General features: G+C 47.5%; 1 protein-coding gene across 6 annotated transcripts in view; it reads right to left on the bottom strand.

Annotated features, from left to right (window-relative positions):
- Nucleotides 1–11,277: 11,277 nt before the first annotated feature.
- BEND7 (BEN domain containing 7) overlaps nt 11,278–17,550 on the bottom strand; it is a 46,646-nt gene continuing 40,373 nt past the window's right edge. For 4 of the 6 annotated variants that reach the window (XM_032106423.1, XM_032106426.1, XM_032106428.1 and 1 more), the window contains one exon: nt 11,278–13,214. Coding sequence is in view for 3 of the 6 variants with exons in the window: in XM_032106426.1 (XP_031962317.1) it covers nt 13,153–13,214 (62 nt within the window). In the remaining 3 variants the exon portion in view is untranslated. Of the gene's footprint in view, nt 13,215–13,956; nt 17,100–17,550 lie in introns of those variants that run through there. The other 2 variants (XM_032106425.1, XM_032106427.1) reach the window with 1 other exon arrangement.

Below are 17,550 nucleotides of genomic sequence, written 5' to 3'. Positions count from 1 at the left end.
CCTCTGCTGTGCCTTGGTGTTTGCTCATTTTTGCTTCGAGCAGCAGATGTTCTTGGTCTTTGTTTTCTGATGCCAGATGGGGACTTTGCCCCTTTAACCTTTGATAAGGTGCTTTAATAGTCTCTGACATGAGATTTTATCAAAAGCCAAGTAAATCACACCTGCCTGGCAGCTTCTTTTAAACTTTCCCATTGTGGTTTACAGCAGTCCAAGGAAGGGCAGTTTCCTCTGTGTTTTTGCAGGCTGTATTTATCCCCTGCACCTGTTGGAGTGAAAGCTTCTCTGGACTCAGCCCAGAAGAAAGCCAAAGCAGAGGGGTTAAATTAAAACCTTTGGACAAGCTGAGATACATGAAGTCACACCAAAGTGAAAGAGAAATATAGATTTTTAACTTTTAGGAGAAATATATGCTAAGTGCCTTAAACATTAAAAAGCTGTAGCAGAGACTTTAAACACAGTTCTTGCTGCAGCAGTGTTACCTTTTCACAGAATTCTTTACTTCATACCAAGTATAGATAGAATTATACTGTTCACATTTTTTAGATGGAGTGTTCACATAAACAATAAGAGCTGATAGAAACTGTATACACAAATCTGTGTAATAGCTATGTAACACTTGTGTAAGACTTACAACTGTTAGAATTAGACCAGGATAGGTTAAGAAAAACTAGAATCGTGTGTTAATCTTATTGGTCAGTTAGCAAATATAATCCACACTTCTGTAAGAAAAAAATAATTAGAAAAAGCTAGAATTAGAAGAAGAAGCTGTTTTCTGCCTGCTGTTGCTGTTGCTGCTTTGCTTTATCATGTAACCCCCTTGAACTCTGCCTTCAAGAAAGCTATGAGACTATGAAATAAAGAACTTAGCAGAACAGCAGCCTCCTCTGCTCTCTTACCCTGGTCTGAGAAGGAAGGGTATCCCATCAAAAGCTCAACATGCATCCAGGTGTGCATCCTCCGTGGAGGGAGCACCCACGGGCAGGGATCCTGGTGCTCTGCTCCTGGGCGATGCTACAGCACCAGCCCCTTACCAACCTCCACCGTGTACCAGTCAAACAGGGTGATGCTGCCTATGAGTGATCAATGGGGTCTGACTAGACTCACCTGGACCCCATTTTCCATCGATTTTTGATGTGAGATGGGGAAGGTGGTGTGCACACAGCTGCTGCTGGGGTTTTGGTCCTTTTTCCCTTGCTGTGTGCCCAGCCAGAGGCCACGGGCTGCTTTTGCAGCAGAAGTTAAACACCACTGTGCTATAACCCTTCTTCTGAAGAGGCACCCTCACAACATCTGTCTCTTCGTCATCCCTTTTGCAGTGTTTCATACTTTGCTCCTGCACTTGGCCACCCCACAAGCCCCAAGGGAAAGTCCACTTTGCAGTTTCTACTCGTTTATTTGTCCAGGCATCTACATGACTTGTACAAACAGCCACCAGCCCTGGGTTGGGGTGGTGAGGGCTGTCCCCAGGGTGGGGAGGCTGAGCTGTACCTCAGGTGGAAGTGTGCCTGGCTCTGGGAAGCCTTGTGGGCAGTTTGGGTAGGCGGCATTTTGTGGCTGAGGTGTGCCTGTGTGCTCTCCCATGGCCTCTTGTAGCATTAGGGGTGGCTTCTGCTGAACCCCCCATGGATTTACCTATGTCTCTCCAAAACTGCACTTGATTTGGTATTCCCACCCTGCCTTTGCTCTCTCGGCCTGTCACATCCTCGCTGTGTCACACCTGGGGAACATTTCATCGACCCCTTTCTTCTGCAAGCCTGGGGGTGCAGCTGCTCTTTGTTACTAGCCACCACATGGAAAATGAAACAATCACACGGGGCTTGGTGATGCAGCAGCTTCTGCCACACTCCCCTCAGTGCCAGTGCCCAGCCTTTGTGGGAACCACCTTCTTCCCTCTCCAGACCTGGAAGTTCACCTGTGCTGGCAATGTCTGCTTTGGGGACAAGCCTCGTGCCTCGCATTGCCCACTAGAATGCTCCTTGTGTCCTTCTCCCTTTGCAGGGCTTCGTGTCCCTAAGCCACATCCCACCACACTGAGCCTGGACATCCCCAAATATTTGCTTCCTTTGGCAGGGACATGCCCTGGGCAGAGCTGCTCCTGCAGTGTGGATGGCGGGGGCACAACCCCATCATCACCACCATGGACTTTGGCCCCAAGCACAGCCTGTGCTTTTCTGTGCCAAGATTTTTCCCAAGGCTGGAGCCTATAAATAATCCAGGAGTCTCTCCTCCTGCCCAGCTCCACACTCTGCTACCTTGCTTTGTTTCAGAACAAGCCGTGTGATCCCGCCAGCCAGACCTGCAGCCGCCCGATACAGGCTCCCTTGGGATGAGCCCCGAATACTGACTTCCCAAATTGCTGTCTGGAGTGATGGGTGCAGCCGAGCTGAGCCAGCAATCCTATTCCAGCTGCTGGCACTCGCCAAAACATCTGCCTCGCCTGTGCTGTGCTTGTTGATGGAGCTGTGAGCAGCTCCCGGCATGTCATTTGGGAATATAAATTGAGTTCCTCCGAGCTGGAACCACCTGCTTCGGATAATTTCTCTGGCAAGGAGTCTTCTGTCTTATTCTCTATCCAGGATTTTCCTGCTTTACGCTGCTGCCAGCCCTATGCAGTAGCTGGGGGGGTTGGTACTGATGGGTGGGGGTTTAGGTGGATCCATGGGGGAAATGTCCTGCTGCCAAAGCACAGCAGAGGGTGAATGTGCTGTTTAAACCATACAGTTGTAGAATCACAGACTGGTTTGAGTTGGAAAGGACCTTAAAAGTTCATCCCCCCGTCAAAGACAGGGACAGCTTTCAATATTTCAGGTTGCTCACAGCCAACCTGGCCTTGAACACTTCCAGGGATGGGGTATCCACAGTTTTTTGTGATGTCAGGCACTTGTTGATGCTGAACTGAAGCTGGTCGGATGCACAAGCAGAGAAACAAACAGCTCCCAGGGAAAACAGGCGGCTGTTCCAAGGAGCAAAATGACCTCTGCAAACCTGCCTGTTCTGCCTGCTGGAAACCAGGGCCATGGGAGTGAGGGACACTGTTGCTCCCAGTTTCCCTATTCCCTCCCTAGGGTGACATGCAGCCAGCCCTCTAGGTCTGTGCCTGCCCCTTCTCCTTCTCCTGCCCCAGCAGTATCCATTAGATGAATATGTAATTAGGATCCACTAAATGCGCCCGAGCTGTTGTCTGTCAAAACAGAGCTGAATCCCACCAGGAATTGTGCCAACCAGGCACTTAAAACTTGAGCAAATGGGGAAAAGTGGTTTATATGGGAAACAGGTGTAACATCAGCAAAGCGCTCTCATGGCTGCAGGTGAGGTGCCCTGGAAGAGATCAGGTGTGCCCAATGCCACCTCTCATCTCCTCAGGAATAACCACTGTGCAATGGTGTGTTTTCCCCGTTGGAAAAGTAAAACTAAACCAAACCCAAGCCCCTAAGCAGGGGTTGGGTGGTTTGATCTCCTTGAAGGGTTGGATGTGAGTGTGTTGCCATAACAGTCTCACAGCAGAGGAGGCACTGAAACATCTCTCCTGCACCCAGTCCAGCTAGTAGAGAGAGTAAAGATTGCTGGCACAGGCAGTGGCTCCCTCAAGAAACTCCTGGAAAGCCCCTGATTTACATGCACCAAGAGATGCAAAGGCTGTTTCACTGGAATGATGGATCCTTAAAGCTGCCAGGAGGTGAGACCCCTCTGGTGGGACTGGCTGGGATGTGGGGGGTGGATGGAGGAGGCTGTCAGGGTTCCACACATCTCCGTACCCCCAAATGCAACCCTGCACTCAGCAGGTGCACCTGGCAGTAGGGGGAAGTGCTGTAACGGTGCTTTAGGTGCTTTCCTAAAGGGCTTTTTTCCCCAGCATTTAAAAGAAAAAAAACACCAAAACACTCAGGGAGAGCAACAATCACACATTAATTCTTTCAATTTCTCCATTTCTTTCCCATTCCCTGCATTCCACTGCTCCTCCTTCCCTCCCTGCAGCCAGTTTTGAGTGTGTTTTCCCAGGATTTGTGCCTTTGCAGGACCTCACGCTTGGACAACGGGATAAGGCTGTGGAAAGGGGCAAATGCTGGGAGCGGCCTGGGGATCCCTGGGGAGAGACATCCCTCCAGGTGAAGTACTCCCCTGTGCAGACGGGAAGGCAAAGCGGCTGATGGGCAGCGCCTGGGGGAAGCAAAGACCAGCAAAGAGCCCCCGTGCCGGCTGCTTTGATTTTCAGAAAGGCAATTAACACTCGCCCGACGCAACTCCATTCCAGAGAGCAAAGCAGCAGGAAATAGCTGCTCTTCCCAAATGCAAAGCATTGCCCCAAGCCCTGTCTGATGCCAGCTTGAGTGATGCCTGTGGAGCCCAAGGAGTCACATCAGAGCCAAGTCTGAGCGTTGTTTTTAACTCAGTTTTTGATTTAATCCAAGCTGCAGAGCCACACCTTGCTATGACCAATATTCTTAGCACTATCCATACATCTAGAGTGTAGATATGTGACTGATGAGTCAGGGAATAGATGTGGGCTCCATAAAAAGGAGTTTCTCCACTTTAGGGCTGGTTTGATCAGGGTGGCTCTGCAAAAGCTGCTGTGAATGTGGGAGCATGAGGAGTGGAGGCAGGATGGGTGGACTGCAGCAGAGGAATACAAGGAGCTGTGGCACGTCCACTTGTGCCACTGAAACTGCCACCAAACATTGGCTTCACGTGCACCTTCTCACATTCAGCAGATCACACTGGGGACAGAGCAGTGAACCCTTCCCATTCTTACCAGTTTGGACAAAACCTATAGGCACTGGAATATTTCTCATTCATAGAATTGCAGAATGGTTTGTTTTGGAAGGAGCCTTTAGACGTCACCTGGTTCCAATCCCCCTACCATGAACAGGGACATCTTCAACTAAATCAGGTTGTTCAGAGCCCCAACAAACCTGACCTTGAATATTTCCAGGGATGGGGCATGTACCACCTCTCTGGGCAACCTCTTCTAGTGTTTCATCACTCTCATTGTAAAAAATACCTCCTTGCTGTTGAGTCTACCATCCCCAGGGCGATCTTTGTGGTGCACAGCACAGGTGGTCAGGGTGATCTGGCACTGCTGGTGATGCCATCTTGCATTGCACCCTCAGCATCCCACCCGGGGGGGCACCGTTGGCACGACTGGGATGGGGAGGATTTGCTCCAAGGGAATTCCCACTGCCAGGAGATGCCTGCAATGCTCACAAGAGTCCAAATACCTCCTTGAGTGAGTTGACTGCTCCTAGAAGCAAATACTGTGTGCAGTTTTGGGCACCACAATATGAGAAAGATACTAAGCTATTAGAGAGTGTGCAAAGGAGTGCCACAAGAATGGTGAAGGGTCTGGAGGAGGAAGCCTTATGAGGAGTGGCTGAAGTCACTTGGTTTGTTCAGCCTGGAGGAGACTGAGGAGAGACCTCATTGTGGTCTTCAACATCCTCATGAGGGGAAGAGGAGGGGCAGACACTGATCTGTCTAGTGCCCAGTTACAGGACCTGAGGGAATGGCCTGAAGTTCTGTCAGGGGAGGTTTAGGTTGGATATTAGAAAAAGATTTTTCACCCACAGGGTGGTTGGGCGCTGGAACAGCTCCCCAGGGCAGTGGTCACAGCACTGAGCCTGACAGAGTTCAAGAAGCATTTGGACGATGCCCTCAGGCAGAAGGTGTGACTCTTGGGGTGTCCTGTGCAGGGCCAGGAGCAGGACTTGATCATCCTTGTGGGTCCCTTCCAACTCAGCATGTTCTGTCATAATATTTTAGAGGTGATATTGAACAGGGGACGATATTCCAGTGAGTTATAGACTGAGGAGGCAGAGTTCGGGGTAGAAAATTGCTTTTAAGTTCAGCCATTTAAAATATCAGCATTAGTTTTGCTTCTAAAACTTCCCTAGTGTGAGCAAGAATCACCTCACCCACCCACATTCACTAAATATTTAGTCATTTTTAACAAGTTAAACAAAGCCCTTTGATTGGATTTATGCTAATGGCTCCTCCGTAGGCATTTCTGATTAATTTACATTTCATTTTAAAATTGCCTGTGTACACTGCTGATTCTCACCAACACCATTAGCAGATAAAAGGAACAAGTAACGGGTCACAGGCGCCACAAGATGGCAATAGTTGAAGAGCAATTTGTTTCTGGAGGAAGAGATCTGGGGTTCAGCAGCGAACCCTCTCTGGGAGGGCACCTCTGCTGTGCATTAACCTTGGCACTCACAGAGGGGTCTGTGGCCCACCAAAGCAAAGTGGTTTGTGCGTGGGGTGGGTGGGTTCACCCCCCTCCACCCCCCCTCCTCCTCGGAGGACGGAGAAGATGGGAGAGCTGCTCGAGGTCGGCCCAGCAGTGTTCTGCTTCACGGTTTCAACGACTGAAACCTGCAGCACAAAGCAGAGAGGGTTTGCACGCCCGGACATGGAGCCCCTGAGCCCTGGCTCTGCGTGCCAAGGTTGGATTTTGCTGGGTCAGAGCCTCTTGGGAGTGTTGCTGTGCCAGCATCCCGTGTGCATCTACAGCACCTTATTTGCCAGGTCAGGAGAAGCAGTCTCTGCCCCGCAGCACCCCAGATCCAGCATGGAGGGGCTACAATGGATTTTATCCCTGACTCTGTGACAGGGATAAAATCTGGGTGAGACAGGCTTCCACCTGATTACTCTTCAAATGGCGTTAGATGCTGTATGACCTACAAACCACAGCATTCAGGGCTTCCATGAGGCTTTTGATAAAGTCATTCCCCATCACTTTGGCCTCGAGATGGAGAGATATGAATTTGATGGAGGGGCTCTTATAGGTGGAAAAGGAATTGGCTGGATGGCCATTTCCAAAGGGTTCGGTCAAACATTTCATGTCCACATGGAAACCAGTAAAGGGTGGTGTTCCTTAAGGACTCGTACCAAAATCATTTAATATTGTCATCAGCAACACAGATAGTGGTTTCTAGAGCACCCTCAGCAGGTTTGCAGATGACACCAGGCTGAGTGGTGCAGCTGATGTGCTGGAGAGAAGGGAAGCCATCCAGAGGGACTTGCACAGGCTTGAGGAGTGGGTCCTCATGAGGTTCAACAAGGCCAAGTGCAAGGTCTGGCATCTGAGTCACGGCAATCCCCAGGGACACCGTCCCACTGGGGTGGATGCTGGGGGCCTGCATAAGGCAGAAATCTCCAATGCTCCAAGGCCTCCCCAAAAGGACTTTAAATGAGAGGTGGGGGATGGTGCATCATGCTCAGTGAAAGGCAGCAAAGGAGCCACGTGGGAGCTCATTTGTAACGCATGTTAAATGTAACATCTGTGTTAATGCACTGGGGTTTGGCACTCTATGCTGTCCAGGTGATGAAACTGGGAACACGATGCCCTGACAAGCAGAGGATCCAGGAGATGGAGGTCTTGCAGCAGCACCCTTGACTCCATCTCTGTGAGATGCAGCACATCCACTGCCATTCCTTGGGGGCTGGCAGCAGCACCTGGTTTTTCAGGGTGGCCATGGGCTGCTCAGGAGCCTCTGTCTGTGTTTTAGTCCCCGGTGAAGGAGTGAGGGCAGCAGGACCTCCAAGCAGGATGGGGCTACATGGTGTCAGATCACATGTGGTACCCGGGACCAGAGGGACAGGAAGGACAAATCCACAGTGAGTCATTGGGTGTCACTGATGCTGTTCTGTTGTGGTGGTTGTGCAAATTTTATGCAGGCAAAGGTGGCTTCTAACCCTGAGGCAAACCCCGTTCCCTGCAGGGTGTCCAGCCCAGTCTTGGCTCTCCTCACAGCATCAGTCCAGGGCACATGGAGATGCAGGAAGCAGATATCCCACTGGTGCTGCCAGCATCAGGCCAAGGAGGTGGAGGTTCAGCTTTGAGGTCTGAGCCATCACCAGAAAAAGTCAAGAAAACAAAGGGTGGATGATGTCAGCATTCTTACCAGCCAAAAAGTGAGGCAGGGCCCACCACAGCTGTGTCAGGAGGCAGGGATGCAGCAGCAGGGAGAGCTGGGCTCTGAGTGCCTGTGCAGGAGCTCAGGGAAAGGGAAATCAGGAGGGAGCAGAGGCCCAGCTAAGACCAGAGCAGTTTACACACATCCCCTGTGCCGTGATGAATGGAGACATGAGATACAGTCGGTGAATCCTGAAATCTCTTGGGATTAAATGATTACATTAATCTTTGCTTTCTCTAAGCTGCGGTAATGGCAATAGCCACATGCTGGTTCCAGTCCAGATCCATCCCCGCTAACTTCCCGGTGACTCGTTGTGGAGCTGGCACGGGCTCACACTGTCCTGACACACAAATGTCCCCCTCATCCCTCCCCAGCCCACACCCATTTCACCTGATGTCTCCAGGGCAGTGCTGGGCGTGGGGCAAAAACGGAGCAGGGATCCTGTGGTGTGGGAGCATTGCTGCCAGTGAGGTTTTTTTAAAGTCTCCTGGACTGATTTCCTTTGCTGGAGTGCACATGCAGCCCATATAATTTGCTGAACCATCCTGGGGCAGGAAAGGTCCTCCAGACCACCTGAGGGTCAGTGGATGGCAGAACTATGTGGGCTGGCTTTTTCCATCCACCCCAACCTGTCCAGGCATCATCTGAAAAAGACATTTCTCGTGAGTGTGCTGGTGATGGACACGACCAGGAGACATCCCTGGCAATGGTGATGGTTGCCACCCCAAGCTCCCCTGTGGCTGGGCTCCAGCAGGACCCATGGGCCACCATGGTTCTCCCACCTGTGATGGCTCTTGCTGTGCAGAGCTGGATGAAGCCCTTCACCCCATGCTGGTTGGTAGCTTCAGGGGCAACTGTGGTGTTGTGAACACTTTAACATGAAGTTATGTTGGATTCCTCTACACCTCTGAGGACCTGGGTGGAGGAAGGAGTCAGTGCTGAAACACAAGGGGTATGCTCCCCCCATTTCCAAATTCCCCCACTATTAGCTATTTTCTGCCCCTGTTAGCAGCTGGGCATAACGACATATGCATGGAGGGTGGAGAAAAAGCGGATGAAATTATTTCAGTCTTTTTTAAAACCCAGAATTGATGTTTACACACTGGAGCTAAATTATTTATACACATAATGTTATACGTTTCACATCGGCGGCTTTTATTAGCAGTCGGCGGATGAGAAATCATACCTGACCTACTTGTACAAACCCCTCTCGTGCCTCTCTGTGATGACAGTGTGGTGGGAAGGGGTGAAGGTGCTCACCCCAGCCCAGCTGTGGGGATGCTCAAGCAGTGGGAGAGCCAGTGGAGGGAGAAGAGATATCTCAGCACCTCCTACAAGGCATCTTGCTGCTTTAGATTTGGGGGAAAACATGCACAAGGGGGTTATTTTTGAAAAGTCTTGCAAAACACTGGCTGCATCAGTTTCTCTAGGAGGATGTGGCCCCATGGGTGTTTTTCCCTAGGACTGTGCCCCCTCCCTTCCCCAGCAGAGATGCGCTTCCCAGCGAGGCCTCAGCAGAGGGTAGGCTTTTTGGGGAGAAGGTTTCTCTAGAGGAGGGGTGGCTGCATCAGGACCACTCATCCCCAAACCACTCTGATGTGACAGAACGTGTTTCCCCTGAAAGACTCACCCAGCCGTTTCTAAACCAACATGTCACAGGCACTTGAGATGACTTTCTTCTTGTCTCGCAATTAATGCATTTTTTATAAAGCCCAGGCTCTAGTTTCCTTTCATGTTACCAGGAGGATATCCTTTCCCCTCTTCAGCTTCAGAAGGATTTTTTTCACCCAAAGTATTAATCTCCAGTGTCCTGTACACAGGACAGAGGGATGCACTGGCAGAATGGGCCAGCAAGGAAGCATGAGCGTGGCTGGAGCTCAGGTCTGGGTGCTGGCTGTGTCACCTGCTCCATCCCAAAGCTGTTCCAACAGGTCACCCTGCAGCCTGGCACCAGCACGTGCTGGTGGCTCTGCAGCACAGATGAGATTTAGTGCCTTGCAGATCGCAGCACACAGGAACATTTCTTGCTCATAATTGCGCCTTAAACACAATTTAAGGTGCTCCACTTAAATGTTACAAGCAACAGTGTATTAACCTGCTTCCTGTTTAAAAAAACCCAAGCCAAACAAAGCCACGCTTTAACATCCTGGCCTGCATCAGCAATAGTGTGACCAGCAGGACCAGGGCAGTGATTGTCCCCCTGAACTTGGCACTGGTGAGGCCACACCTTGAGTCCTGGTGACACTTCTGAGCTCTCCACTACAGCAAAGACATTGAGGTGCTGGAGGGTGTCCAGAGAAGGACAACTGAGCTGGGGAAGGGTCTGGAGCACAAGTCTGAGGAGCAGCTGAGGGAGCTGGCAGGGCTCAGCCCAGAGAAAAAGAGACCTTAGAGCAGCTTTTCAGTACTTAAAGGGGGCTTGTAAGAAAGACAAAGAGGACTTTTTACTAGAGGCTGTAGGGACAGGACAAGGGGCAACAGTTTTAAACTAAAAGAGGGTAGATTTACATTAGATATTAAGAAAAAAATATTTACAATGAGGTTGGTGAGGCTCTGTAACAGGTTGCCCAGAGAAGCTGTGGATGCTCCATCCCTGGAAGTGTTCAAGACCAGTTTGGACAGGGCTTTGGCCAACCTCATCTTGTGCAAGATGTCCCTGCCCATTTTAAACATCCCTTCTAACCTAAACCATTTTGCAATCTGTGACCAAGATGCTCTCTCAGCACTACCCAGAGGGGAGGGCCTGCACTGGCCCCTGTCACGCCACACGGATGCAGGATGTGCACCAGGCTTCAGCTGGTCCGGGCAGCCACTGAAATGTGAAGGAAGCTCTTGCTGGGACTTTTTACCAGCAGTGTCTCCATAGTGCTCCTTGTATAAAGCCAAGAAGGTGTGGTGAGCCGCTGCTTCACTTCACTTCACTGGCTCCTTGGAATTGATGGAAGATTACCAGGAACATGTTTTTGCAGGAAGTATCTTCTAAGGCTGCACATTTGATGAGGGTGTGATAATGAATTACCAAGCATATTTCTTTGCAGCTACTCCAAACTATGAGTATTGGTTTGTCCTTCCTGTGTGTTGTTTCCATAGAAGCAGAGCTTAACCTTTTAAGTGCAGATTATAAAGGCACCTAATTCAATTAAAATTAGACTTCAAGCATATCAGTACTTAATACTCAAGAGTTATTACGCGATTGGATATAGATGTTGTTGTGATTGGCAAGGCAGTGTGGTTTCTGGCTGAGCCAGCTGGAAAAATAGTATTGTGGTGGTAACTTCAGGGCTTTCCTATGTGTAGCCCACTGGTTGCAAGGTAATTCCTCTAAAATATGGGAATCCAGCACAGAACACAGGAACGCACATGCAATTAAAGTTATTTATTGTAGGTTTTCTTTTCTGAACTGACAAAGAGGATTTCCCAGAGATCGGTAACACGACACAATGTTATACACCATTTCACAACTAGTCCCTTGTCGCTTTATTAAGAACATAGTAATTTAAAAATATCTAAATATTTACATATTAATAAAACATATATACAGAAGATTGAGACATTTTTACCTAAATATGGAATGATTTTTTTTTTCTTCTCTCTAATAAACCCTATAAAAAGATTTCTGAAGAAAGTCTGAACAGTAGTCACAGTAAGTAAACACAAACGCAATCTTCCAAATTTACAAAATGCAGATTTCATTGCTGAAGGGTTACAACACAACGGACCGGTGCCCCCTGCCCAATGCAGGCAACTCCAAGCCATGAAGGAAGGAAAGACTTAAAATTTAAGGTTTGCAGTGCACATTCAATCTATTCCACAGTTTCAGAGAGATCATGGTCATTCCTAAAAGTCCATGGAAGGTGGGTAGGGAAGGGCTGGGAGCCTGGTTTCTCAGGCGCCAAGAGAAAAAACCGTTCATGTTGGCTTCAGTGTTATTTATGGGTACTCCGTGACACCTGAGAAACAGGCTTTAGGATTGTTAAAAAAAGAGGTGTTGAGTATTTTGAAAACCATCCCACTCTGTAATAGCACTTCTGTTGAGACACTCAAAGGCCAAATAGTTTCCAAAAAAAAAGTACCTAAGATAAGGTACACACAAGGAAAGGAAACACAATGGCAAAGGCTCTAGCAAGCTCTCCCTTGAATTGCAGGAAACGTGCTCAAACTGCCTGGTGATCGATAGGTGTTGCAGGTAAGACCTTCACGATTTCTTCGCAACATTTTTAAAGTGAATTTAGTGCTGATGAAAGGTGCAGAAGTGAAGGTTTTCAGGGAGGGCTGCACACAGTTTTACCTTAGCCCTGACCTGAAAGGACTGACCCTTTCAGTGTCTAAGAGGGTAGTGCAATTTCTCGATTGATTCACTAGTCTTAACTGCTGAGATATCAATACAGTGCCAGTTGAAAGGTGACTTTTTTTTTTTTAAATAGGTGAGTATTGTTGCCAAGGACAGTGGTTGAAAAATCACAGTGAGCAGACCCTCTTCTTGGATATTAGAAAATTAATACATTTTGAGATTGAGGTGGCAGAACAAGCTGGGGGCTACAGTGAGAGGAAAATGACCACCTCCAGCAATCTGCACTACAAATACGCTCAAGAGCCATTCCACTAGGGCCACATAAGGTAAATTGTTTGAGGACTAGCTTCTCCTCGCTATAACTAGGAAATTGCTGAGAGAAATCCTGCTTTGTTTCCTCCTAAATCCAGTAAGGACTTTTTAATCAGAGCTGTGTGCGACTGGTCATTGGTACCACAGCAGCCAGGAAAGGAAAAGTGGGTTTGCAGAAGCAAAGAGCTTCACCAAATCGGATGTTCATCAAGCCCCCACAGCTCATGGTGGAGAGAGAGGCCACCCTGGTCCCTGGAGACAGGAAGTCACCACTTCTGCATGGTTTAAGATGAAACACTGCTGGCAAGCATACAATCATGTGGAAAAATACAGTCAAGGAGGAGAAACATAGGCAAGAGAATGACCTCAGAGTGGATACCCGCTAATTCGGTAACGCATTGGATGCGGAGGGAAATCATCCTTAATTAAGATGAAGAGCAGTGAAGCGATCTGGTGGTTTCATTACTTGAGGTTACATGGAAAATGTGTGGAAACAACATAGACTTGTAAGAAAAACCGTACGGATGCCCATGTCTTGTGGTGCACTGAAGTTCTCGTGCTGAGCTTGCAGGAACATTACTCAAAGGAGAGGATGTTTCTATCCGCTAATAACACTGATGCAGGATGTGAAATTCAAACTGAAAAATCTGGGTTTGCATCTATCAGATGGTCTGTTGTGGTGTCGAAAAGGTTACCTGAAAGGAGAAAGAGTTTGAAGGAATCAGTTAAAAAAATTTAAGAATTTATGATATCAGTAATTTGCAACAAAAAATTTAGTATTTTAGAATTATGGAAATTATGTATTTGAATTTTAACTTTAATTAGTGATGGGGCTGAACTGCTGGTGTGCACACAGGCAGCGCTGCTGAATTCCATTTAGAGGCAGAGCTCAATTGGCTAAAGAAAAGCAAATTAAATAGATTTTTTTGAATACAAAATTTGCCAGCCAAGTTTTTCACACAACATAGAGTGCAGCCCACTTCAGTGTAAAGCGCTGCATTAGTCTTCAGCACAAACTGCACTGCGACGCTCACCCCTTTGAAGTTACGGTTCTGAAGAAGTGAAAAAAGCACCCCATGAATTTTAAACCTTGCGTACATACTTTAGGATCTTATTTGGTAAAAACCCCCACCACTCCACAGCAGTCTAAATGTATATAGGAGAAAAAATATATATACACTCCCCCCTTACCCCCCCCATAAAAGGTGCACGGTATGATTATATCCATTCTTTTTTAAAGCACTTTAAGAATGTGCTTTTTCTAAACAGAACAATGAAAAGATGGACAGAAGAATTATGACAAGAGCGCTAAGAACACAGGGCAAACAGAAGACATACATCAATCAGCCTGAGAGGCAAATACACCTCAATGAAAAGGGAAGACATACAATCATGCATTGAAAGGATAAAGATTTATATTACAATAAAGGATTTATATTTAAGGTTTCGGGAAAGGTGTTTTTTTTTTTTTTTTCAAGTTTCGTTTTGTTGATATTGTATTTCAAGAGAAAAGGAGACAACCTATATAGAATTGGATTGTTGCTGTTTTCTTATCATCTATTTCTTTACCAAGAGATTGCTCTCATCTTTTCACAAAGCTGTATCACCCCTAGACCTGAGGATTGGGATGTTAGTGTTTCAGCTTCCGTTAGGGATATCAAAATTCTTTCTCATCTTGAAATTAACCCCAGCGTGGAGAAACTACACAAACTCTCAGCATGGCTGTGGTCCAAAGCAGGAGTAAGGAGTGCTACCTCATGGTCCCGTATCTGCCTACATCTTTCCAATCCAATTTTCAATATGAGGATTCAAAAAAGGGTGTTGCAGCTGGCTTACATTTGTTCCCACATGCAGAACTTATGGGTTATGCCTTCCTTTTGTTTTTCTTTTAAACCACAAAATCCTGACACCTTGTGTAAATTGTACACTGAAATAAGATGAGCCTTTTCACAATACCAATGTACATAGAAAGACTCTAAAAGCTGCCACATCCTCATCCCGATAAAGATCTATCTCACACCCTCCAGGTATCTTGTATCACCAAGAAACTAATTAGCCTTTCCACTGAGCCCATGATAATTACCCCCGAGCTGTCTGATCTGTCTCAGCTCAGGTCTGGACACAGCCTGCAGCTTTAGGTAGGTGCAAAAACTGGAGCTCTCCAAGACCTGAGCTTTGATAACATTTGTTAGAGAAAGTTCTTCTAGTATTTTCTTGAGATTTATCTGTCAATGCACCAAAGTTCCCAGCAAGTTTAAGTGCCACAGTTCTTCCAATTTACTTTAAACACCCTTCAATCAAGAGCCTTTAAAGCCAAGGCCCTCTTAGTGTAGAGGGTGATTTTAACACAGGAGCATAATTTCTGCTCAGGAGTGCTAAAATATAATTGGGAAAAATGTCATCCATAGATTTATGAGGATGTACTAGCTTCATTTTTTAACCAGGCTTTTGAGTTCCAAAAGAGGTTTCTGAAAACAAAACATCCCCTGCTCTCCTCAAAGCCCAGGACTTCGTTAGTTGTGGGCACAGTGGGAGCTGGTTCAGACCTGGCTGTGGGTACTGGCAGCAATTGACTGCACTCAGAGCCTGGTCCTGCTGGCACCAAAGGAGAGACACCTCCAAACATGACTGCAGCTGACCTGGCCTTCCCTCTGGAAGCAACTCTCTTCCCACCAATGATGGAGAGAGCTGAGAGCAACCACACCTCTGACTGAGGTGTCCCAAAGGAAGTGTCAGCCAGAGGCTGTGATCCAGACTGAGGCATTTCAGCATCGCTAGTCCACATATACCCAGATCTTGTTCATAATGTCATCGGTGTCTCAGGCAGGACTGACAGAGCTGGAAAGGCAGATTAAAGGCATCTGAGTTTTCCCTCGGTTTTTGGCACCAATGCTTACCACCGATTCAAGTAATTCTCTCTGGGTGCTTTTGCTTTAGAGTTTGTTCAGTTATTGAAGATCAAGAGAGCAACTGTTCATGCATAGCTCCTGGACCCTGTCTTTTCTCCCCATCCAGTTGCCTGCAAGATTCCCTCAAGCAACCCAATTCACTCTGGTTTTATTATACCAAAGCACCAGGTTAACCACTGATCACAGAATTACAGGATCATTCAGGTTGGAAAAGATACTTAAGATCCTGCACCAATAACCATATCCCCAAGTACCACACCTACACATCTTTCAAATACCTCCCAGGATGGTGACTCCACCACTTCCCTGGGCAGCCTGTCCCAGTGCTTGACAACACTTTTGGGGAAGAAATTTTTCCTAATACCTGAGGCCATGATTTACCTGATATTAGCTGTCATCTGCAACCAAGGCCCATTGCATGAGGCACTGTACAAACACACAGTCAGAGAGACTTTTCCCCAAAGATTTTTCAAGCTACACAGAGAAGACAGCTGAATAAATTACATGCAGACTCTCTTTAAAGAATCTGTCAGTAACACCCCTTTGTAAAACCAGCTGTACTAAAACAGGGAAAGACCCCTGTAAATGTCACATTCCACCTCTTTTGCTACATTCCTTGATAGAAAGCATCTATATTTTGTCTCTATCTCATAATTACTGTCATTATACTGTCTGTGTATCACTTTAAATAATCTGCTTCCAACAACAGTATGATATTACACAGATATGTCCTATAAGGAGGCACTGGCACACATATAATAATGGGTGTGAGTCAAACTCTTGGCTCACAGCCTGTGAGCATCACCTCCCCCCAATGCAAACTGCAGCGTGGTTTATTTAGGCATCCTTCCACAGACAGTGTGGAGCAGTACACATCACACACAAGCATTTCAGCTCAAAAGCTGCATGCATGGGTGCTCAAAGGTGTACAAGCAAGCAGACCACAATGGTGATCTGCAGTGGAGTGGAAAGGGAGTTGCCTTCTCTACCACAACCATCTCAACACACTCATTTCCATCCCTGATGTACAACCTGAGTAGAGACTACAGAAACTGTGCTCCAAGAAACTTACAGCGAACTGTTAATTCTGCTCCTTAATGTGATTACCAGAGCAATGAAAAGATAACACGACATCACATTAACAACCTTTATTAGGGTCCTCTTGCAGTGGAATTGCTTTCCTCCCTGATAAAGGAAACCAACAGGATGTCACTTGGAAGGGACCTTTCAATGCAGAGCTTCCTGCATCTTTCATCACAGCCGTACCCTGAAATATTATTCAGCGGCTGGCCAGGAAAGCAGGACAGCGGCTCCCAGGCAGCGCGTGCTCCCAGCCCCCCTTGGGTCCATGCCAGAACCAGACTATAGCTGCTTGTCCTCCCTCCTGCTCTGCTGGTCCTACTCCTTAGTAACTGCACGTGCTCCGACAGCGCTCCACGGCTGGCAGCTGCTGCTCCAGCACACAGCAGCGGGGTGTGAAAGCTCCTTCTCCAGCCCTTATGCAAGAGAGATTAGGGAGTCCTGGCACAGGAGACAGATGCTGTGATGGTCACCAGTAGTCTCCCATCCTCCCCACAGCTGTCAGGTACCGTGTGATGTGCTCAGAAGCCCAGTACCAGCCCTGTCCTGCTCTTCACAGCAATGGCACTGCTGATCTCCAGCCACCCTTTGCTGTTAAATGAAATAATACAAAACTGCACTATAATCAATGACATTACTTGTCTGCCCAAGATGTTCCCTCCTTTTGATTTGGCTTTGGGGATAAGAAGCAGCATCTCAGTGACATTATAGACTCTGAAATACAGGGAAATGACCATCTCCCCAGACTCTGGCCCCACTGGATTTTCAGAGGATGGCAGCTCAGCTCCTACCATCACGGCACCTGCTGATGGACCAACTCTTAATGGGAGGGTGCTTCAAATTTCAGTCTCAGTCTGGTGAGACTGGTGATTTCAACGTCAAATTCAACAGTGTGGAAAAATGTTATTTCCCAGTCTACACAGCTGCACAGACTAGCTGCTGTATAGCAACTGTCAGGCTTTTAAGGCAGGGTGGCTGCACTTCAAGAATAAGTAAACTAGCACTTAACTAGCATGTAAATATGTCTACAATCCTTCTCTGA

Source organism: Corvus moneduloides, chromosome 4 (assembly GCF_009650955.1).
Source record: "Corvus moneduloides isolate bCorMon1 chromosome 4, bCorMon1.pri, whole genome shotgun sequence".
In the NCBI taxonomy this organism is placed as follows: domain Eukaryota; kingdom Metazoa; phylum Chordata; class Aves; order Passeriformes; family Corvidae; genus Corvus; species Corvus moneduloides.
The sequence above is the reverse complement of the archived record's forward strand: the minus strand, read 5'-3'. Positions and strand labels throughout refer to the sequence as shown.